At 33.8% G+C, this 25,880-nt stretch overlaps 1 protein-coding gene across 1 annotated transcript in view; it reads right to left on the reverse strand.

Moving 5' to 3' along the window:
• LOC108730586 (neurexin-2-like) overlaps positions 1–25,880 on the reverse strand; it is an 82,367-nt gene that overhangs the window by 54,737 nt on the left and 1,750 nt on the right. The window contains exon 2 of the mRNA XM_018460362.1: positions 12,500–12,550. Coding sequence (XP_018315864.1) covers positions 12,500–12,550 — 51 coding nt within the window. The remainder of the gene's footprint in view (positions 1–12,499; positions 12,551–25,880) is intronic.

Genomic DNA, 25,880 nt, shown 5'->3' on the forward strand with positions numbered 1-25,880 from the left:
CACACACACACACACACACACACACACACACACACACACACACACACACACACACAATACACGTCGCTGAAAGCTCGCGACTTTTCGACGACCCACGACCTCCTCCAACCCGCGCGCGACCTCCTCGGATCTCTCTCAAGCATCAACCTATTTTCATCTTGGGCCCTGGAGGAAAGCGGCGGGGAGATGTTGGAAGAGTAGACGGAGTAGACGTCGGCCGGGATGGGGCGTGTTTGGGAACCCTTTTGCGGTGCTCTGAAGACAATGGAGCGAGTGCAAGCGGGACGACCCGATGGAGGAGGAGTAGTTGGATGGTATAAAGGAACCGACGTCTACGGAGAAGAGGTACTCTCCTATCTTTCTTTTTTTCCACCATTCCTGGATAGGTGTTCTTCTTCGTCTTAACTTGCTTATCTCCTTTTCACTTCGATCTACCTCTGCAAGGCGCTTCTGCAAGGCACCTCTTCGCTGCGTTTCCGCTTGAAAGAGAGTCATAGGATGACTTGGAATGCGGCATTAATAGAGTTACGGTATCATTTTGCATTTTCCTTTGCGTTCGCGAGAAATACATCGATGATATTCGCCACTATATCATGCAAATTTACTAGATAAAAAATTACGTCAAAGTGAATTTTAACTCTACACGCCACACTACGGACATAAGATGCTGAGTATTGACATATCCAACCTAATTAGATTGATTACAACTTTTATAAAAATAAATATATTGTAAACATTTTTTAATAGAACGTCAAACTTTAAGAAACGTAATAGTACTAAGCAAATATATATATATATATCTTTATTAATGAAAAACGTTATAGGCAATAGAAAAAGCACTTGATAGAAAAACTTGGAAAAAGAAAGTCACACGGAAAAAGCGTTTAAGGATTAAGATTAATATCAAATATTTCCTGAATATAATTCTTCTAAAATATATACATGCGCACTGAAATTTATTAAAAACAAAATCTCATTATATATTTTCACGTTTTTATAAAATTTTGTAACTAATGCTTAAGATATTATAAATTTTTATTTCATACTACTCGATATTTACATAAATGACAAATAATAATAGCATCTTTGTAAAAAATTTCAACATTCTTGGCGGAACAAAACTTCGATAAGAATACATCGTTTATTATATCGTATATATAAAGCCTTTCAATTTTGTCAACAAGCCATATCATTACAATGACTGTTAGATGCTGACAACTTGCAACATTCAGCTGAATATTCATTCAGTAGGAGAACAAAGATCGCAGGATAAAGAGCAAAACGATACAAGGAAGCCTCGAAGAGGGAATTATCTCACAAAGCAGAGATAAATGCAACGATTCGATTCTAAGTAATTCTCGAGAGGTAGGTCCGTTTGCAGAGAAAGGAGAGGAAGAGCGAAAATCTCCGGCTTTCTCTAAAAGCGATAATAAGGTGCGCTTGACTCGAAAAGTGCCAAGTATAATAAGCAAGGAGTACGCAATCTTTGCACTCTCAATAGGAAACTACTTGCCAGACGGTATCGATCTTTAAAAAATAAAAATTGCATACAAAAATAGATTTAATATATTATACAGGGTATCCTAAAATTCGCGATTTAAAATACTATAGCAAAAAAGAAAATCTCGAAAAATTAATTATCTAATAAAAAAAAAGTTATTTGTAAATGTTTCTTTTGAGGACACTATAACAGATATTTATTAACAGATTTTTTTCGAGTAAAAGTATGATAATTGCATTTGCGACGGTTCCGATCCCCTTCTCCTTCTTTCTCGCTAACTAAGTGTTGATGACTGGCGAAATGGAAAATCGTGAATCACCAAAGAATGTAGATCTCCTTGCATAAATTTGCAACTCACTGTACGGTATGCATTTAAGAGAATAACGTCGTCTAGTAGAACACGCGGGAACTTTCCGACACATTCTGCTTTGCATTTTACATACGAGCGACACGACGTTAATTTCAAGTACGTCAAACTGGAACTCGCGGTGCACACGGAGATCACGAAGCTGCCTCGGACTATTCGGTTCTGTATAATGGCGCGATGGGCGATGCGATATTCAACGATGGACCTCCTTTCGATGAAAGGCGACCTGTTCTCTATCGATCTCGCAAACTCCTACGAAGAGGTATGGCTGCACAATTGCTTGACGGTCCCATTGTCGCGGGTCCACTGTCTTGGTCCTCCATTTCAGTGTCCTTAACCCACGGAGTGGAATCATCACGTCCCTTCACCCCGTCGTACCACTCTGCGGTTCCTCACTCGTCCGTCCGATTCTCGTCGCGGTAAATCTTCAGACGAATGGCCCTCCGATTCGACAGAGCTGTATTCGAATATCGCAGGTCTTGGCACGGGTTAAAACAATGCATCTATTTTTCCAGTACCGGCTGGATAATGCAGTGCTGCGCTTATAGATAATGGGGAAAATTCCTCGATAATTAAAAAAAGTGAATCTCGATAATGAAGTCGTTAACTAGATGAACATCCACTCTCATAGTTAGAACATTCACGGTACATAGATTTAAAAAATTTTATTCCATTCTCCTAAATAATTCTTTTTAAAGAAGCTATAAATTAATATATTGAATGGAAGATCTCTCATCGACGGTGAAGCAACTGTTTCTGTTCGCTTCGCGGACAATTCGTACTAACTTCGCACGCTGAGCACAATCAACTCGACATAATAAGACATCGCGCTTACAGCTATTCACTCGCGATCACTCAGCAACGATCATTCGTCGGAAAGCACGACAGTTCGAGAAACACGACGGTGTCTTTGAGACTGTAACGTCGGAAGTGCAAGAAATGCCTATCCTACAGAGGAGAACAAATACAACGTCTAACCACCGTTTTCTATAAGAGGCAAGACAACCGTAGACAAGCTTACAAGGCACATTATGCTGAGGATCCGGTGGTCGTGGTTTGCATAAAGCACCGGTGATAGTATTCTCCTTGGCACATGCGGAGGATGAGACGCGGATAAATCATGACAAGAAATCCGAATTATGTAACGTAGGAAGTAGAGGTAGAGATAGAAATAATAATAATAATAATAAAATACTTGCAGAATAATAGGCAACAGAATAAAAGATTTTTAATTATTTTTAATTATATATTGAGAATAAAAGATGCTACAAATTTTGATAAATTAATTTTAATCTGATATAAGTGAATATACAAAATATCCCAATAATCGTATAATAAGCAATCTCGAGATTAATTTAAATCGAGAATTGAAATAAAAATATCAAATTCATGTTACAATATTAATTTTTACAATAGCGAGGTAATATGAATTTTTATTGCTCACAATATTTTTTAGTTTCTTAAGTATATATATTACATTGTAATGCGCGTGCGCGCGCGATCAATTAATATTATTAATTATCAATAACAAATTTTAAATATTATGGACATTATTAATTCTTACACGTGAATTATTAATCCTTACGTGACTGTAATTAATCGGCTTTCTGCTTAGTTTAATTTTCCGTCGATTTTCATAATTTGTTATATTACTTTCGGATTAAGGACACAGATTAACACAAATTGCAGGAATAATTTAAGCAATAATATCGACTACTCGTTAATAATTATAACAGTATAATATTTCCTGTTACGTAATGTCTTCTAAATTCAACATTGCCACGAGTTGAAGACCAGTGCAAGACGAATCCTATTAAGTATTATATATTACATATTGTATCTCTCATATAAAGTATCTACACTTTCATTTAATGCGCAATCGTTCGCGTCAAAGGTCTAATCTTAACAAAGGCAAGCTTAATATACATATCGTCTGTTTCTCGTACTCGTAATGAACGAATCACTGAAATTTCAACTCCTTATTAATGGAATGCATAATTTCGACTGATTGGGCCTCGGGTGCGTTTAAGTTCTCCGTGTGCCTTAATTAATACGTTCCCCTCAGACTCACAAACGCACGCATATATCACCGAATGCGCACTAATGAAATAGCGGTTAGCGGCTGTTGAAATAGCGCAAACGCCTATAGAATCAGCCTCGACTCTCTGTAAACTCGCAGTCGCATTTGCACATATGATGTACATGTCTTATCCTCTTCCGTTAGAATTATTACTAACATCTGTAGTATTAAGACTGAAAGCTACACTCGTGTTTCTTTATTAATAACATCTGTTTGATAAAAAGGCGCTTTTTGATCGCAAAGGAAATGATACATACCTTAATTGATCAATTTTATTTTTTTTTTGTTCGGTTTTTTGTTTTTCTTGTGTATGTATACACCTATATTATCAAAAAAATACGAGCACGAGTTTCATATTTCTCACTTTACCTCTTATCGATTTTTGTCCAATTACGATCTGATAAATGACTCTGGTATACGCGTTGAAATGAAAAATCACGGAGGTGCGTTAAAACTGACGCGTTAATTTGTCAAATATTATGGATCTCTTAATTGTGTGTGTCCGCTTCGATCTTAATTTAACGCTGTAAAATGTGACGACGCGCGCATATTTTTTGTTTTATTTTATCGCTCCTTGCAAATCAAATGATTGAGGACAGTACCTTAATTGCGCTTCTTGATTGCAAGAGATTGCATCCGTATTTCTCGCGGAAAAACTGCGCGATGTAACGACTAGGGTTAAAGAAACGGCATGACACGAAATCGGCAGAACGATTCACCTCAATCTTGCAGATTGTAAATCTGTATGTGATTTTATTTTTTATTTTTTTTCTGCATATATTATCGGTTCATCGATTCGCGCAGTTCACGCTAATTGAAGTAGAAAAACCTTTCTGTTCATTTGTTTAATCGAACGCACGTATAACGTGCAATATATTCTCGTGTATCGGCCACAAATGATCACTTATTTCGCCGCGGAGAAAACCGACACGAATGAAATGGCAAACGCTCTACTTTCAGCGAATTAAAAAGAAGGATCGACGATTACGCGCTAATGAATTTGTCGCTCTCTATAGAGATCTGTCCGACGAGATCTCCTCCACTGGCGCTCGCGTACGCGGAACGGCACTAATACGTTTTTAATGGAGCCGCACCGCCGTCTACGATGAATAATGAAGCACGAATTTAATTTGCGCCGCCTTGAGATTCATCTCAATCTAGAGTGAACGGAGGCCCGATCGCATCGGTGACAAAATGGAGCGGTCTGATAGCTAAGTGATTTATGAATGATCCAGAAATTTTCCTCGCGTATCCGTTACTTTCTAAAGTTTCGCATATTCCAGTGGACCTTCTTATTTTTAACGCGAAACCAGGTCAATATGGTTGAGATTATTCTTTAACCTACTATATGTCAAGTCGAATTTTTCGTTATAGTAAAAGACTTTAAGACTTAAAAAGAGATTTTGAGATTTTCACTATCGTGCATTAAGTATAGAGAAAAACGTTTGATATCGTACCTGACCACAAGTAGGTGAATAAAATGTTCCATTTTCTTCCATCCATAAAATAGAAAAGAAAGGATATGAAATATTATCGAATTACCGTTGAACTGATCGAATGCGATATATACACTTGTGTTCCATATACTATCGCCTATGCAACATCCGTAGATATTATTTTGATCGATAAGCTATCGTGTTACGCCAGTCAGTGGTTCGATGATTACGGGAACGCAAAAGGCAGTCACGATAGTCTTGAACCAGCTTGTTTAAAATGAGTGATGTTACGTGATATATCCAATTCTCTTTTATATACACATATATATTATATATTATATATTTATGTTATATATATGTATATGTACATATACAAAATGTCGTATATATACTGTTAATCGATCCAACGGATATTACGTGTCCACTTTGAAGTGCCATTTTAAAATGCCGCCATTGCCGCCGGCTCGCAAATTGAATTCCAAAGTCATTCTACTGCATCGACCATCAGTGGGCATATTTTGCAGAATGATAATATAGGAATAACTTTCGCGAAAAACGAAAAACCTCGTTACACTCGATACATCTTTTGCATTAAAATCGTGGTGTTATATAAAATCAATGTATTATTGATATACAAATATAAGAAAATTAAATTCAGTTTAATAATGAATTAAATTGAATGATATAGACTTGCATTTAATTATTATTGAATTGTACTTCTATAAATTATTTCTATAAATTATTAATTTATTAATATTTTCTATAAATTATTTTCTATTAATTAACGAGAAGTATAATCTAATAATACGTTAAATATGCTATGAATTTTTTCACTGTTTTTAAACTCATTATTATAAAAAATATATATATATATAAAATTTCTATGTAATTTTATATTAATTTCAATTAATAATGAACTAACGTTATTAATATAAAACGTGATCAATTATTTTATTAATTTTTCATCGAGCATTTTATTTCATAATTTCTATCGTGATTTATACGTTTGCAGTTAGAAAAAGTACGTCAATATCGGTACGATAAAGAAATGTGTAGATGATTTAGGATTTCAATCGCATTTCAACGTCGCGTGTATAAGAGAAAGTGAAATATTTATACGACAACGACATATAATTGATAACTCAATGGAATAATTTCTTCCTAATTGTATTTATACGATATTCTTCGATAAGATCGTTTCGTGATAATCGCGGAATCTTAATCCAACTCTATATTTCAGGCCAATATATAAAATCGCACATTTCTTACTAGCGTAGGCTTGAATGGAGAATTTCGTATCGATATTCGATTTTCTCATCCGCAGTACACCTCTTCTTTCGTGATCGCGCTTTATAAGCCAAAGGAAAAAGAACGACAAAAAGGAGAGGCAAACCTGTGATTTCGGGTCTCCCATTAGGTGATAGATCATGAACGGCTGCTCAGCTGCAAAAGAGACTTACGCCAATCGACTACAGAAACGGCTTTGTCCACGATAACCTTTGTATCAATAATTCCTCGTGGACGGAAATAAACGTGAAGAAGATCATGACACGAGTGTCAACTATAAAATTGATATCTGAGTGTATTACTATATTATTTAGCGCACGCGAGTTTTTATTTGTCCCGTGAGATCTCGATAGAACATGCAGTCCGGAGCTTTACGAGGGAATCTCGTATTATATGAGGATTGGGTTTAATATTTGACAGTTTCATCGAGCGAACAATAATCTCGCGAGATTATTTATCTTTCGGAGATGGGAATTAAATCGATTCGTTAAATTACTGAGAGCTCCCTTCTCCCGGAGGGACTTCACCGAGCATGAATGAATATTTAAACACAGAAAAGGCAGCCAGCATCAAAGATTTTCTTATTATTGAAAAGTTCACGATAGAAAATAGCTTATTACTTTCAATGCACTCGAGCTTTCTGATAAGCTTCATTATTTCGATACTCTTACGAGCTTTTATTCACTATTTTATCATTTAAAAAGTATCATAAAATGATTTTTTTAAATAATAAATATAACTTAAAAACGTGCACATGCGCTTTGCTTAAATATAGTACGATAAATAAAATTTTTCTTCTTTGCATAGATAGAAGTAAAGGTAGATTTTTTTTTTAACTGGAAATTAATTTTTTCCAGCAAAAATATATTAATATTACAAATATGCACGATGGTTACAGATTGGAAATAAAGAACTTTTCGTAAGGCAAGTATAGAAAAATACACATGAAAAAAATGATATTTTTCAATTAATATCCAAATAAATATCAGCGTAATATTTTTTTAGTCGTAATGTAAATAATGAAAATTGGAAAGTTGCGATAAATTATTATTTTTCTTGACGTTAAAGAAAAATTGTCGATTTCGTTCTCTATAAAAAAAGAAGAGATTTTTTATTAATTCATAGCATGCCATGAATAAAATTATAATATATAATAAAATTATAATATATAATAAATAATATATGTATAATAAAATTATAATTATGCATATATTATAATTTTATTATTGTTCCTTTTTATCATTTTAAAGAAGAATTCTTAAAGTTAAAGAGAGTGCTATAATGTGCGTGCAAAAAATATAAAGATAAATCTTTATTCAATAATTTGTTATAAATCAATTTTCTATCTGTGTATATGTACAGCAAGAAAATTGACATATTTCTCCGGACATACATATTTGTTTTATGTTTCTCGATGTTCAGTTTCTGCAGTAGAGACGGAATAAGATTTCAAAAATTGCATTATACAAGCCAGTCCAATACGAACTCATCCATGAAATAAAGAAGCTTGTAGCTCATGTCTTTTAAACAAAGCATAATCTACGGATATTCAATATCTTCGATATCGATGGCTTGCTCTTGCATTTTAACTTTTCTCGGAAAGCTATTCGCGACATCCGTCTCCCTGAGTTGCGTGTAAGAAGTTCAAAAAGTAGCCGAGATTCTTTTCCTAGTTTCACTAACTGTCCTCGACTTTGAAATTCGACGAGATTACGGCGAGAAAAAGGATATCAAATATCTCGAGTCTTTTTCTGTTTTCTATCCTTGCGAACAAACGAGACAGCAATTTCGTAATCACGAAATTTATTGTCGCCGGTTTACGTTATACGTGCGACATTAAGACTTTCCTTATATATTGCAGATTGTTTTCGCGGAAATATCGGAAAGGCTATCTTTCTGTGGAATATCCTATTATATTTATATTAATCCTTCTATATATATATATAGTAAGGTGGGTTAGATTCGTATATTTTACAACGTTCATGCGCTATTTAATAAAGGAAGACGTTTCATGATATACGCGCGCGCGCGTGTGTGTGTATTGTAAAGAGCGTCCATAGCTTTATACCTAGAATGAGCATATCCTCTTATGCGCTGTCATATACATATTTCGATAAAATCAATATTTGCTCAATAATGTTATTTTTCTTAATAAATAACTTACAATAAAACCAGTTACAAAAGTTCAATCTGTTCCAATGATCTTGAGGTAATAAATTTTGCACTTTTTGAATGTGGTAGGGATAGCGATTATCTCCTTTTACAGTTCGCCAAATTGTTTGTGGTGACACTCCCAATACAGCCGACGCATTCCGAACGCTGGTCTCAGGATGATTGTCAAAATGTTGTAAAATACGATTCCCTGCCTGCAAATCTCTTCGTAACGCTGCTTGAAATCGGTTGTTTTCTTGTCGAATTGAAAATGTTCCAGTCTCTCGCAATCTATTAAATGTCAACATAAACACTCTTCGGTTTGGCACTCTTCTGTTTGGAAATCGTCGTGCATATTCTCGCACCGCCTTTAAAGCATTACCGTTGCAGAAACCGTATACAAAAACCATATCAGCATATTCACTATTAGAATACGTACGCGGCATATTGCAAAAGACAAAATTCATCTACTGTTAAAGGCTTTCAAAGAGCGACTGACAAATTCATAACAGAAAGTGGAAAATGTAATCAAATATGTCGGTGCTAGATATGGCAAGAAATGTAAACATTTTTTTTCGATTTCTCTGAAACGGAGCAAAAACGAGCATATGTCTATAGGACTTTTTTTCTTAGTTTTTTACTCCTCTACACGCTCCCGAAGTTTTGCCATTTAATTTGGAAACACCCTGTATATTATTTAAAATAAAGTACTCGAAAAAGGAGTTATAGGAGTCAGTGCCGTAAGAAATGCGCTGTTTGATTAAATAATATAATATTTAATAATAAATCATTCAATTACATAACTTGCAAAATTAAACTCAAATGTCTCTGCTCTATATATATTATTTGCTTTTTTTTATCCATTTTATACATTGATTAAACAAAAATTGAACAAAACAGCATCGGGTCAGATTCAGTCCTACCTTTCTAGATATTTTGAAAATTCACGTTATCATAAGAAGACTAATTATTTTGACTGAAAGGCAGTTCTTCTTTTTTTGTTATTTAAATAGGGAAACAGACGCTGTAAAAAGAATTTACATATATTAACCTAATGAGAGAGTAAAGTCGATTTCATCTACGACGTAACAAACACCGTGCATTTTTATCGTGCACCATTTCTCCGATCGTACTCAAATCGCCAACGGCCTACTTAGAACCCACCCAGCCAGGCAATTTATTTTCATTTCTCCTAACGATTCTCGACTTTGCCCGCGCCCCACTTTCAACATAGACGACGAATAATTCGAGATCCCTTCGAGAACGACGCGATTCACTTGGCGCGATCGATCGCGTTAACGTTACTGCTCCCGAGGAACCTTGTAACGCGATTACGAGTGAGCTGGAAAACGCGTATAATGGCTTCCGCTGTCTCGGACGATGCGACATCGCCGACGTCGATTCGACAAAGGGAATGTAAGCACCGGGTTCTAACAGTGAAAGATTTTTTATTCGAGCGAACGATGTGTAGGCAACCGTCGCAACGTGTTCGAAAACTCCCTCTCACTTCTGCTCACTTCCTCGCTACTGCAGCATATGTTTTATAAGTTTGGAAAAAAATCCGGATGTTAAACTTTTTAATAAATATTTCATCGAGTTTTGTTTTAGCAACTTTGCACTCTGCTCCGCATGTAAAGTTTCATGACCCAAAAATTAGGATTACGTAATACATTATACATTATATCTAGAAGCTTGCGAGATCAACAGAATTATGCATTATACATTACGTCTTGAGGTACTCTTACAAAATTGGTACATAATTTTTATTAATTTATGACATACGTCATAATTTTGTCATTATTTTTTTCCATCTAAAATCTAATATCCATTTTACAGTAGGTAAATTTTTTTACGTCAGAATGCAGAAAATTAAATACGTTAATTATATTTTTATTAACAAGACTAGAAATAAATTTTATATTAAATATAAAACGAACGTTATTTTAATTGTAATTTAAAACTAAATTGTAATAATATTCATTTAAAAAGATCTTAAATTATCAAACAAAATATCTAGCAGACTTTTCATGCTAAGATAAACACAGCGTATTTTTTAGCGCGTATTTTTTTTTAATTATAAACGAATGTTAGTTTAATTGTAATTTAAAGTTAAATTTTAGGGATATTTATTTTTAAAAAATCTTAAATATATATATATATAAGAAAATAACATCTAGCAGAATCTCTATATTAAAGAAAACGTACTATTTTTAGCATTAATAGTATATTTTTTTTCTCTTTTCTTCGATCCCTTTCCTTGTCCTTTCTGCGGATTTGCCGTTATACCGCGATTGCGGCACAACAGCTCGTAATACGTAAATTTCCACGGATGTATACGCACCGCTGCATGATTAAGAGAGACTCGACTTCCACGAGATGTAGTGACAAGGAACGAAATACGAAGGAGATGAGAGGAGATAACGGAGATAGAGAGGACGGCTTGGTACCGTTTGCATACCGCTGCATAATATACGTAACTGCGTTACGCGGCGTACAATGCGCGCATTAGGGAAGGAATAACGATACGTCGTTTCGCCAGCTTTGCGCTGCTCTGATTTGGCCCTGACGTAATGATGTTCCGCGCCGCTTATTTGTTCCGCCGAAAGCGCTGCGTGACAGAGAGAGAACGTAGCACATTTTCGGCAGACGAACAAATTTACTGTCTGACTGGCATATATACACCAAAAAAATTGGTTGAATTAACCTGAAATACATATATATAATAACCAGACTATTTGTTTTGATTAAAATAACCAGATAAATTTGGTTGCATATATTCTGGTTACGGTAACCCACTATATTTAATTGTATGAATAGTGTTAACAATTTTTTGTTGAAATCCGATTTAATAATAATCGGAAATTCTGCTTTGTTCTACTTTTTCGATGTATATTTTTTATTTTTCATGAATGCAGTCAATAAAATATGCCAATAGAAATTTTGTCTAAAACTTTGGCGAATATCCTATATTTTTCATTCTATGATTGACTTCATGACATCTTCATTACATAATCGAATTACCTGAATCCCATTATAGCTCATCGATGCGACAGTGACTCGAAGTCTGTATGCATACGATCGTAATTAACGATCGTAGTCGGCGTATGTACGTGGAAGCTTTGTTGTTTGTCAATGACAAATTCGGAGCTCACTTGATTGAATGTAACACAGCGCATACAACCTATTCGCGGTATATAACGGTAGTCTTATGAGATATTAAGCCATAATCTGGTCATTCCGTACCGCGTAATAGAATTGGTAGGGTGATGGTGAAAACAACAAAAATCGTTGTGTAACAACGCCCGGTCGAGAAGCCGATATACCGGTGGGTCCCGCGAGGCAAGCATATATTCGCTCGTGCATGAAATCTGTTTGCCGGCTTTATCGCTCGCGTAGTTTCATGGCGCAACCATTTGAAAAATGAAAAAGAGCTCGACGGCGTACCGAATAACTCTTTACCCCACGACAATTCTTATTGCCTCGTGTGGTTGCGCGTTTTTTTTTATCGTGCAACACCCGACAATTTATTAGTACGCGATGATTTTCGGTAAAGCGAGATCTTATTATCCTGTCTTTTTAAACCTGTTTTAATTCTGCTATTGTACTTGCAAATAATAATATTGTATGTGCCTATCTAATATATCCTAGATTTTTTGCAAAAAAATTTTATTACTCACCCTCGGCGACTTGCGTTTATTGGCGCTCTCGACGCAGGGAAAGCCACCGCACTGAAACACATAAAATTTACTGTGTAATTTCGTTTGTCCTTCGTTTGTCTTTTTCTAATTACGTCTAATAATATAAAGGAACTCTCTAAATTCTTTGGTGTGAATCTCACTCCAAAGAATTTAGAGAGAAAGAAGATGATTATTGGTGGGATTGTAGAATACCACGATATCCTATATAGTTTGCATTCTGGGGACAAACGTCAAAATTACTTCTTCACAGTCTGCTTAGACGTTAACATGATCACTGATCGTTGTAGTATTTACTGTATTGTGTTGTGAAAACTGCATTTCAATGTTGCATGTAGTGAACAGTTTTACAGTTGTATACTTTTTAAATAATTTTGAGAAGTATGCTAATATTAATTTTGTCTATAACGTATGCACTTAGTAAAAAATAAACTAAATTTAGGTTAAATTTAATATATTTTCTTGAATTAAATTGCTTATATTATTCCAATGTTTTAGTTAAATTAAGAACATATTGAGTAGGAGCAGTGATAACCTATAAAAATTATTAAAGACAATTCAAATTGAATATAATTTTACGTTACGAATTTAACAGTGCAGTAAGTAAAATATATATCTTCGACAGCAATATTTCATTAAAATTGCTGTTAGCAATTTAAAGAGCCAAGAAAGATCGATTGATTTGGAAAGATTTTTACGTGTAATATTGACCGTAACTGGAAAAGTATTTTTATGCACAAGATACCAGAACCAGAGATAGGTGACATAGATTGGCTTTATGGTAGAATAAATTGTAGATGGCACACAGTATAAATTGCATTCGAAGCGATAGCAGTTTTCACTGCCTTTACTGTAAACGCTGCGACTTCGTAGGGGTGACTGATCCACACAGTCATTTGGGTTTCGCGATGCACGTACCCGAGCTTTATATACCTACTGCCGCCATTCGTGTACATCTATACATCGTACACATACCTATACTCATGCTTTTTGCTATAGTCTAGCCAATATATAATTGAGAAGAGTCGAAGCAAATCAAACGTAAGGAGAAAAATATTAAGAATAGGAAGAACGATAACTTAGATTCATATAGATGGGTGGAAAAGAAACTCATTCTTCTTATCGTTTTTATCCAACAAGAACCATACGCGCTGCGAATGTCATCAGAAAAATGTATTAACTTTACATTATGGAATTGTGCACTGTTAGATGTCAAAGGAGTAATGGTAACCCAGTCCGTAAGTTAAATAACATTTTTGTTATTTTTAACTTTCATGTGTGTCAAAATGTAAATCAATCTATGTCTTTAGTTAATTTTAAAGTAAACATCTATATTAACGTATGTGTACTTAATACATAATAAACTGAATTTGAGTCAAATTTAATACATTTTTTCGATTGTTTTAATTAAATTAACGACATATTGAATAGCATATTGAAGGAGCAATGGCAACCTACAGAATTATTAAAAATAATTCAAAATTGAGTATAATTTGATATCATGAATTTATAACATATTCGCATCGAGAAAAAAATTTAATGTATAGGAATTTATATTAAAATGAATTAAATTAATAGTGTATTTGTGGCTCCAAGAGTAAATCTAGTACAAGTAAAATGCCTGTGTGAGTCTGCGATTGTTAGTGCATAAATTATTATATTCATCAATTATATAATTCGTACAAACAATTTGAATGTACTTACCAAATGAAGTTAACTGCAAACGTTTCGACTCCGAATTTGAGTCCTCTTTAGTGCGATAATTAGTGAGGTCGAGTACAAACTGGGGTTTGCAAATTATATCTTATCTTATGAATATATAATTTAGGCACTAACAACCGCGAAGGCTCATATAGGCATTTTACTTGTACTAGGAATTCATATAGTTACGGAAGTTAAACACATCATGGTTATTAATTAATTCTTATATTACATTACAAATGTAATATTGTACGTGCATTTGTGATAACGTTTACATGTGAATGCATTTACAAATCAAGAGAATTCTGAATATTGCAATACAAGACTCGCAGATAATGTAATTCGATTCACGCTAATCCAAACCATAATTTAACATGACAAACAATAATAATTTAACATGACAAACAATGTAGACTTTTTTAATTTATTGCCTGTTCTGACGCACTTATTACACTATAAACACAATAATAATAATTATATGCAAGCGAATGAAAATGAATCTCCTAATAAAATTTTTAGAAGATTGTTAAAAAACGCATCGAGATATAAGTAGATGATAAATTGAGAAATATCTTTGCTATTATATGAGAAATATTTTACGAGTTCTTTCCAGGAAGAATAATTCCGATCATTTTATCTAGAAAATTCCATTATTGTGTGAATCATATTTTCTGCGAAACACGTTTATACGCCATTATAATCGCAAAGAAATGCTCTAAATGTCGTCTGTACAAAATGGTCCCACAGAACTCGCCGGTGTGGCAATAATTCGGTGCGTCCCTCATCCGGCTCGTCTGTTTATTACAGCATACGGTTTGACGATGGTAGGAAACCGCGCGGGTTTTTCAGCCCCCTCGTTACGCGGGCGGCCGAAACGAGCCGTCATTTCGAAACGCGAGAAGCTCGCGCAACCATACAGCCGCGATATATACCACGATACCGCAAATGCGGTTTATTATTTTATCGCGACGGGCATAAAAGTGACGAGCGCTCGTACGCGATTTCTGGGTCTCGCGTGCGTGCGACGAGCACGATACGCGGACAACCAGTGAAACGATGCGAAAATATCGTCGACTGACGATCTTTTTTTTTTACATTGGAACTTAATTCTTAACTCTTAACTGTCTAACTGCGGACGTCGTGTGTGCAGGAGGAAGCGAGGTATTTACAGTAAAAACAAGTAGAGTGATTAATCGATTAAGGCTTCTTGCTGTTAGCTTGTTACATCGTTATTTCTGCTACTCCATACAGAAATAATAAATGAGAGCGGTATTTTGTAATTATAGTGCATTTTTATTCTGCATGTCAATAATTTTGAAAAAGTTGTTTTTATATTGTAGTTAAAAAAAACGACCAAACGTTTGTATACACACATGCCAAATATTACATTATGTAAATATTTTCCGTAAAAATTTTCGACAACTTAATTCTCTCAAGCGCTAAATTAATCGATTTTTATATAAAAAACGCAAATGCGTATATCTCTGTTTAAAAGTGTATTTCGATACGAAAACAGTTAATCGATAAAAATGCTTCCTTTCTTGTCTTAAATTTCAGAGCAGCTTCAAAAAAACAAAACATTCTATAATATTTTTATACATGACTTTTTTTACATAAAACAATTGTGTTGAAAACAAGCTTATGTAAATTTATATGAAATTTACTTCGATATGCATTGTTCTGGCAAAATGCAATTTTCCTGTCAAAAATATGACCTGAGAAACTCGGAACATGTCGGGATGGTGGACGAGTTACATGAGGAAAGGACGTGAAGGAAGGACGCTTGGTTTTGTCGATGATTTGCCGAGTGGTCGCGACGCGGAAGAATGGAATTGCTTTCCGCTTCCGGCAAAATTCCCGCCATATTCCCAGGATATGTTACTTCCGATTATATATATACATATATATATACCACGTTTCTATATAGTTCCATCAAATACATATTTTAAAGTAATTTTTTTAATAATTAAATCTAAAATACGAGAGAATTTATATAAAATAAATCGAGATGACTGACATTAATCAGAATTAATTAGTAAATTAAATACCTCGGAGATGTTTAAATTTTTATGAATGAAAAAGTAACCATAGTTCTCTTTAACAAAAAAACAGCATCACGTTACTCGTTCACACTACTCGTTTAAATTTACATTTAATTGTATCACACGAAAAATCTCGAATATACAGCGAACACGCATAAAAGTTTCAAAGGCTGACAATTCGATCCTTTACCGACATCGTACCAGTCCTCTATCCGCGAAAGATTCACGGTCGAAAAGGGTGGACAGCATTTTATCCTGTTCGTGTGATCCACCCATCGCGATGATTAAGTCGTCCCCGGAGTTTTATTCTCGAAGGATGGAAAAAAGTTTTACAACGAAGACTTGAACTCCCTCTTTCCGTCTAGGATAGAAGCGTGGTTTTATCTTCGATCACGTTTCGCGCCGCGATGCGGTCTCGTTTGCGCAAAGTCGAGCAGGATAATCGATACGTCTTCGTCCGTTCTCGCCACCTAAAGCCGTCGCGGGATGTTATTTCTCGTCACTCTCTTTGCCCTTCGTTACACGATCTTTTATTATTATGCGCGTCCAAGGCTAAGAACGATTTACGCGACACCATTTTTCTCTCATCAAGCGAATATCGATTCAAGGATAATAAAGAAAGCTAACAATGCATTTAAACGGCTCCATCTTATTTCGCAAAGACGCAAAATTTTTCTTTACCTGAAACAAAAGATCGATTTACTAATTCTAGAATGTAGAAATTAAAATTATTTAACTATATTTCAAATCTTTTGATGTTAAATAAATTATATTTAAAGCACAAATATAAGTAACCTGAAAGTATACATATTATATATAACCTATAATAGAAATACAATCTAAATAAAAGCATTCACGTTATTTTAAAATTTTCGCGTCAAGAAGCAATACCGTAACCTAGCATCATAATCTGAACATAGAAATGTTCGACATTATGACACTTTAAAATGCACTTAATATATGAAATATTCGCGCAAAATTAATGACCAACTATAAATATCGAATTGTATAGACGAGATTATGTCGTTCGCTCGAATCGATTTCCGATCAACACTCCGCTGTACGTTCAATCGCTGACATTTCCCTCAGCGAAAACGTCTAACAGACGAGGACATTGACATTGCATTTCAAGTTTCGAGCACAAAGGCTGTCACTGCTACTTCGTGCAGCGATTCGTTTTTAAGTGAATATATCGATCGGCTCGCGCAATTCTCTGCGTCCTGAATAATAACATCCTGAATAATAATGTAAATGTCACAAATGCAAATTGCCGACGCCATAAATGCAGCCTGTGCAAACCATAAGTAATTTACAGTATACCCGATTAATGCGAGCAGCGTCGCAATGAAACGTTTACTCGCTCGATTGATCGCGCGGCCCGGTTGACTGTAAATCATCGAAAGGCTCGTGTCAGCGAGGATTTTCATTTTTGGCAGTTGACGGGAGTGGTCAGTCGTTATTCCCGCTTAAAACAGAAATTAATTCAGTTTTACAGCCACTCCCCTTACATTTGCGCTGGCAATTCCCTAGCCAGCGTATACTCGAAACCGCCCGTTTAAATGCACGTCTGCTATCCGGGACGGACGGTAACCGCGACCTATGCGCGTTATAAAAGACGAAAATACTGTTTTAATTAAAGTAAAAAATTCTATACACAAGAACTCTAATTGCACGAGTTTATTATGGCTGAATTTGCAACTCCGGATATTTCGAGATGTGCTTATTGCACCAAAAAGATAACATTCTCTTATTTTCGATGTGCAAACAGACTAAATCTACACGTTCCACGTAGAAAACGTGTCGACGAATTTTTCCACGATAATTAATCAATTGTCGAACGTGGGTCTTCTTATAGATTTCCTGTTAATTTCGAAATTAAATTCAGCACTGCAGCTTAATTATGTCATCGATTGTTCGCCATTACGTACTTGGAAATATGTAAATGACTCTGCCGCAATATACGTGTTCTCGTGGCAACGGTTTTAACGGCAACTAAATCGTAGTAATTCATCGAAAAATGCCGAATATAAAATCGTATCGAGTCAGGGATGAAGAAAAAACGTTGACACAGATATATCGATTGTAAGAATATGAACTGTACCCAGATTATAACTTAGTAGTACGATATGCTCCGGTTATACCATTTATTTTTACACTTTGCCATAAATAAATCAATACTCGAACGAATGATATGTCAAATTTAATGTCAAATTTAGATTTTATATTTGCGTTATCCTTGCTAAATTTTTCAACAAGAAAAGTAAACAATAAAAATTACATTTTCAAAATATATTACTATATATATATATATATATACATATATATTGAACAAGATTATTTCAGTTAGATAATTACATTAAGAGAAATTTTTACGTATATAACCATAGTTTGTTGATATATGATTCTCTAACAAAAACTTTCTTACTTTTTTATTTACTAAAACATTTCTCTCAATATAAGCTTATTTTTTGTCGAAAAGTCAATATATTATAAGTACATATGATTTTTATGTATTAAAGCTTAGGAGGAATTTATATTTTGCATAGTCTTCGTTCTCGTGTAAAATTTTTCCACGAGAATATCGAAACGATAAATGATGCAGCGGTAAAATTGATAAATATGCAAAGCTGCTTATATGTTTTATGGTGACCACCGGCGGATAACCCGAGGATAAACATGCAATAAAAATTAATTAGACGCGGAACGTTACAGAAACGCAAACTATCGCAACTGGGCAATTCCATTCATCGCTGTTTGTTCCACGACGAGGCTGCACAATATTTATCCATATATACACGCGCTTTCTCGTTACGAGACATGGTCTCGACCATGTATTCGTTATTTCTGAGAATATGTACACGAATATATCTATCTCGACATGTATACGAAATTCGTTCAACCACCTTCATTAACGAGTTTCTCGATTAATTATCGTGGCGCGTTTCAGCTCGCTCATATACGTACGTCTGACCAAATATCATTGCGCGCATATTACTTTAACTTGCAGCACGTCGAAGTAACGAGAAACATAAGCGTCAGCAAATTTCGAACGTATCGATTTGATTGACGTGAAATTTAAGTCTTGTAAGTCACCACACAGATTTCTGCTCAATAGTTAAACGACAAATTAAGATGTTTGGAAACATAATAACATTCAATAATATTTTTCACGATAAAATTTGCATGATATTTGTCGGATATTGAAATTTGTTGGACACCTTATTTAATATATAAATATTGAAAGAATGTTTTATGACTACTATTTTACATTACGATTTTTGTTGCGGTATGCTTAATGTAAATTATATCGACACCGGTACAACATGAGCGTATTTTGTCGAGAATCGTGTGTGTTTGCGAGGTGGCGGAATGTGATATCGTATCTCATTAGCTGCAAATCCGCGCATTCATTAATCGTGGTAGTCAACGTAATAAACGTTGTGTGTAGTCGTTTACGTCACTCAACGCATGATTTCATACGAAGAAATACGGTTGGGCGACAAAAAAGCCCCCGCGATTACGTCAAGCGAGCATAATTAATTAAGCGCAATATTTTCTATTGCTTAGATATTTGCATCTTTCAATTCACGTCACGATTTTGAGAATACTAGATCGGAAAGCAAAAAAAGATAAGTGCGATTAATAGAACGATAAGAGATAACGTTGCTGTTATAACAACTTTTTCCTTCGACATTGATGGATAATCGCGAATTAATCGTCATCCTAATCCAATTTCTTTTTTACATTACAGCGAATAATAAAAAGCTGTCCAAACATTAAATGAGATATTAAAGTATATAGCGTATATAATATTTGCATTTTATATTAACGCGTTATATCTGTAATAAAAAGATACTACATTTTATGATAATGTTATTTATTTATTAGATAATTATAAACATTTGATTGTTTTACATTAAAAAATCTAATATTTTGCTTACATGTAAATAAAATGGTAAAACGTGTCGTTGAATTGCCGATATTCGACACGTTTCGATATGTCAGCAACTTCTTGATATTTGTATATTGGACTTCAATGCAAATATTGAATATTGTCAAATGTATAAAGTGAACGAGCAGATTGAGATTTATCGAAAAGATTAAATTTACTTCGTGAATTTTAAAAACTATGTTCTAACGCATAATTCATGTTTTGCAACCGAGCAATTGTTTAAACTTGAGATACTTAAAATTGGAGCGCTTGAACCTTTTCATTAATTCAAATAATCCGAGATGGAATAGTTTGTCTATAACCACTCTTCTCAAGATTATTCTAATTATTTAATATCTCCGCGAAAGTAAACTAATTCTATATTTAAGTGACAGCCAGTTTGTTACCTTTTCAGCGAACTATAGTAAAATATTTTAATACTGTTGCAACTTTTAACGAGGAGAGATTTATCGAAAATTAGATCAAATTTTTCTAATTACCTAATATTTACAATCATAAACATTACAACAGAATATACTTTATTGTACATTTATACGTAATAATAATCATTTATTATATAGTCATTAAACATTTCGTTGGTATATGCAGGCTTCATTTGCTCATGTGTTTGTCGTGCATGTGCAATATATTATTTTCATTTGGTTGGAGTGCGACGGTGCGCTTTAGCGTGTCTACCCTGCAATTTGTACTGTCCACCGGACTTGTCGCTCCACATTATTATCTGATAAAGGTCTATTTTGATTGCTTTCCGTTCTTTGAAAACGCAGCTATTATTAAAGCCACCTGAACGTACAAATGCTTGAGACACGCGTGCATTCCTTGAAATGATACAATGTTACCACGAAACGAATTTCACAGTTTCGCTACTGCAGTATACTCCCCGTGCAAATTAATTAATTTATCTTCTCGTTTAATCCGTTTAATCACCTAAACGGCGACGAACTGTAACTGCCTCGTTGTTCTCTCGGCAACTGGAGCTTTGTAGATATATCTAAGCGCTAAAGACATGCTTGTTACGTTATTAAAACGTGTTTCTTGAACAGTACCATTTTATTTAAATTAATTTAACCAATTTTGTGTTTAAATAAATTTAAAATTTATGTAAACATTTCAATATGCATGTTTTATAACTTTCTTAATTTGAATGATTCATTCTATTCATGTTATGCACATTGTTGATTGAAACTTCTTTCATTTTCTTGTGAAAATTAATTCTTAAACGCCACACTATACAACATATTGGATATGTGTGTATGTGTGTGTGTATGTGTGATCATTACTCTCAAACAGATCAATATATTATAAACAATTTTTTTCAATCGAACCGCCAGACATTAAGGAATATAACAGTACCAAGCAAATATATATAGGTACTTTATTGATAAAAAAGTTATAAGTAATAAAAAAAACATTGGAAAAATATATTGGAAAAAAAGGCCATACTGCAAGCATTTAAGTTAACTACACTACTTAACCCTTCTACAATTTGACATTAGCGACATTTGCTCGAAATCCAATCATCATATAGAGCGCTATAAATAATCGTTTCCTCATTCTCTCTATTTACTTAACGACTGTTTAATTCATTCTGTGCGCGATATAGTCACGATGAAGGTGTAACAGGTACGAAATAATTGCTTCCTACGAGTAATTGCTCGCTTTTTTCACGACAGTCATTTGTAGCCCGTTGATCGCCCTTACTCCCTGTACGTCTGATAATCGCTTTTCGTGCCGCGCGTACATTACAACGTTAACGACAGAAAAATAATATTAATACGAAGCAACCGGCAGTTGGAGAGGCGTTTCGCGCGGGAAATGAAGATTTTCTATCGAGCGTAACTCGTTTATCTTCCATTCTTCCCTGCTCATATAATGGGAGACAATGTAAAACGGCGAGCGTCGCAATGAGAGAATCAAGAACGGATTTAAAAGAAAGGGCCCATTGAAGAATGATAATTGGGGCTATTCTGCTACACGTATTCTATTATAATGTAATAAAATATGAATCCTCAACTCGTACATCTGGAATTTGGAAATGATGAATTTGCAAGATCCTTATTTTCTTCCTTTATTAATACGATTAGCAAAATACTAATAAATTTCAGATAATAATTGTCAGAAATTATTGTTCTGTATACGTACGAGAGGGAAATAATTAAATAATAATGTCCACAATTTCTTATGTACTGATAAATTTGGGTTATCTATCTGTGTCGCCGTAACGTCACGTATGGATGTACAGAGAACGATAATGTCGACCGGGTTACATCGTTGTACTGGCAATCGCATGGCGATCCTCCTGACGGATATTCTCGATTTGTCGCCTTATCTAATCGTAAACGGATGCGCGCCTCGTAACCACGTGTGACCAATCGAGCAGCAAGGTGTGACTAAATTTACGAATACGCCTTACTTAAGTCTTAATTGACGTTGTAAAGAAACCATTAATCTTGAAAATATTTTTATTATATTTTTTTATGTTTAGACCCTCATTTATCTATTTTTAATCAAAACGAATAATAAAAACTAAAAATTAGTATTGCATTGATCCTTGTTTAAAGCATAGTAATAAACAAATTTTGACAGACGTTGAAAAATTTGATCTAATGAATCCACGATGACAGTTAAGAATTAAGAATGTATGAAGTGTCTCTGGAAAAAGTGGAATTGAAAATTCATAGTTTCCGTATAAAAATGAATGTTGTATATGACAGTTCTCAATATGATCAATATCAATCTTTAACAATACAATTTTATAATTTAACTAAAAATTTTGTTATTTAATTATTTTTTAGAAATATCTACTTCATATAGAAATAATTTCTCTTTTAGATTCTAAATCGCCGCCGAAGTTTTTGTATTATTGTTCAGAAATACAATACAGAAAAATCTATAATTTTTTCATAATATTTTTATTTTGTTAAAAAATACATGTAATGTATCCTTAATCTTTTAAATAGTTTTTGTAGTGCTAGCCAACTATATATAGTAACTTTTGTGCAAATAAAAATTGTTTTTTATAAATTACAAATAGTTTGGGTTCGTAATTTAAGTATTAGTAAATTAAGATTGATACTTTGAAATTTAAAATGTATATAAATTAATATATCTTCGTATTGCACATAAACGGTTAAACCACATAACGACATTCATATAGATCATAGCGTAAATATTTAATTCTATCATCACGATATAAAAAGAAACGTCAATTTGTATCCTCGATATCGAGATGTTGGCTATCGCGGAAATAACAAGCATGTCTGACTGCTATTTGCTAAGTACAAGATTACTTTCGGAATGAGATACAAGATTCCGGGAATACTTGGATAAAGCGGGATACATATCCGAAGAGTAGATGGAGGAATTCTTGGCAGACGGCCATTGAGAGAAATATGAACCGAGCTCGATTCTACGGTAACACGTAGTAAATTCTGTCATGGGGCGCCAGCAGACAGGCACATTGAAATGGAACGTATTGTATCGTCGAAAGAAAGAAAGTCATCTTAATTCTCTTAGACAGGCTGAAAAGTTAATATCAATATTGATGTTATTATTATCAAACTAAAATAACAATAAAGAGAATTATAATGCCAAAAATTGAAACAACTATTATTTCGTAGAGTTTAATTTTTAACTAAACATAGAAAGCATAATGAGCTTTATGTCATAAAAAATGAATAAACGGACTTTTCCAGTTCCTGAATACGTATAAAATATCCAACAATTAAACAGACCTTTGCGTAGACAAGCGCTTCGCAAAATTCTCGGGAGATAGAAAAAGCGTATCCGAAAGGAATTTTTACTTGAACGAACGGATTATCTGTCTGCTAATTATCCCACGCACAAAATCAAGGAAGAAAAGACTGTTATCTCGAAGACGTTACTCTGAACAATGAAGGGAGTATCGATCGTTGGAAGTGAACGATAAAACGGCGCGGAAAGAAAGAAGGGAGGGGACTTCTTCTTTCTTTTGAAATGGAAGGAATTTATTTTTAGTCCCTTATGTACGCGCGATTCGCGATAGGGAAAGTCTTGATTTTATGCTGACGGAGCGCACGCATACGCGCTTTTCGCATTAGTGCGCGTCAAGAGGAATCTCTCGATGAACCTGACTCAGCTATACTGGCCGCGCGGTGTTGCATACGGGGGCCAATGACACTGCTGGATATACAACGTGTATTGTTCTGACTACCGTGTATCGATTCTTTGATAGAAAACGACAACTTTCGCGCTTCGCATTTCATATTGTAATACTATAATTTTAATACAGGATGCGCGAATGCAATTAAAAAGGGAATGAAAAGGTATCGTTTATTTGTGACGACACAACACGATTCAAAAAACAAAGTTTTCCAGAAAATGAATTTTGTAGTATTAAAATTGTGTAGATAATATTAATTTTGAAATATAATTTTAGTGTGATTCTAATTATAAAAGAATGAAAATAGGTATGTGCTTTCTACTTTTTTCTTTATATTCTGTTCTTTTATGAACTTTAAATTGACAATTTTTTAATTATATCGTTGTAGCCACTGGCCGATTCATGATGGCATGGGAGTCATGTCCTCTCGTTGAAGTCTTCTTTTTTAAAAATATTTATAATAAAATATTATATATATATTTAATCTTTCTGAAACCACAATTTTGATATTCCAAAAATATTTTTTAATTTAAGAAACTCCTAGATTAAAAATAAATAGATTCTATATTATATTATTCTTCTTTTGTATTAATATAATTTTAAATAAAACATTTTATGAATTATCTATTTAAATAATACTTTTTTAATGTAATAATTTTAATAATGATTTAATTTTATTCTATTTTTTATATTTGACCTTAAAAAAAATTTTGCTTGCGAGATAATGGCCCCCCCTTTAATAAGTTTCTGCCATTGTAGCGGATGAATAATATATAAAAACGAATGAGAAATAGACACTGAGTTTTTTCATTAATCCGGAAATAACCTGGGTATTTTTTATCTCAGTGCGGCGATGAGAAAATGTAAATTGTAAAATGCAATAGATATTGTTTAATAAATTTTATTTTAACAATTATTCTTTAAGAAGCTTTAAATATCCAATTTCATCGAAAACTCGCAATGAAAAAGTGTTTTATTAATTAACATCTTCAGTTTTTTTTAAAATACTGTCATATTTTTAATGCTTATTCTGTTTGTTTAAAATTTGTTCGATTTCTACTTGCTTGTTTCGAAAAATTGTGAATAAATCCATAATGTTCTCAAATACTAGTAAATTGAAAAATAATTAATAATATACAATGTGATATCAATAATAATAATTTATAATTGGGTGTAAAAATATCTCAAGTGACCATTTACATAAAAAAATCAAATCACTACTCTCAGGTTATAATATATACATAGCGTTTCTTTTCGAAATAACAAAAGCATCTTAAACACGAAACGTCGCTTGCAATGATTAACTTACTAATTAATAGACCCAATTCTTGTGAATGCGCCTCGATGTTCTTCGATAGAATAATTCAGATTAGAGAAACATCAGATTGATAAATAATTGATTCCATGTCACAGGTCTTAAGTTAGACAGTATTTTTGTTTTCTAGTATAAAGCCAATGGCACACAGAAAAACTTAAGTAGTAATGTAAGCAGGTGGTTGTAGCTTAGGTGGTTAACATTATTTGTCG

Source organism: Mycetomoellerius zeteki, unplaced genomic scaffold (genome assembly GCF_001594055.1).
Source record: "Mycetomoellerius zeteki isolate Tzet28-1 unplaced genomic scaffold, Tzet1.0 scaffold94, whole genome shotgun sequence".
In the NCBI taxonomy this organism is placed as follows: Eukaryota; Metazoa; Arthropoda; class Insecta; order Hymenoptera; family Formicidae; genus Mycetomoellerius; species Mycetomoellerius zeteki.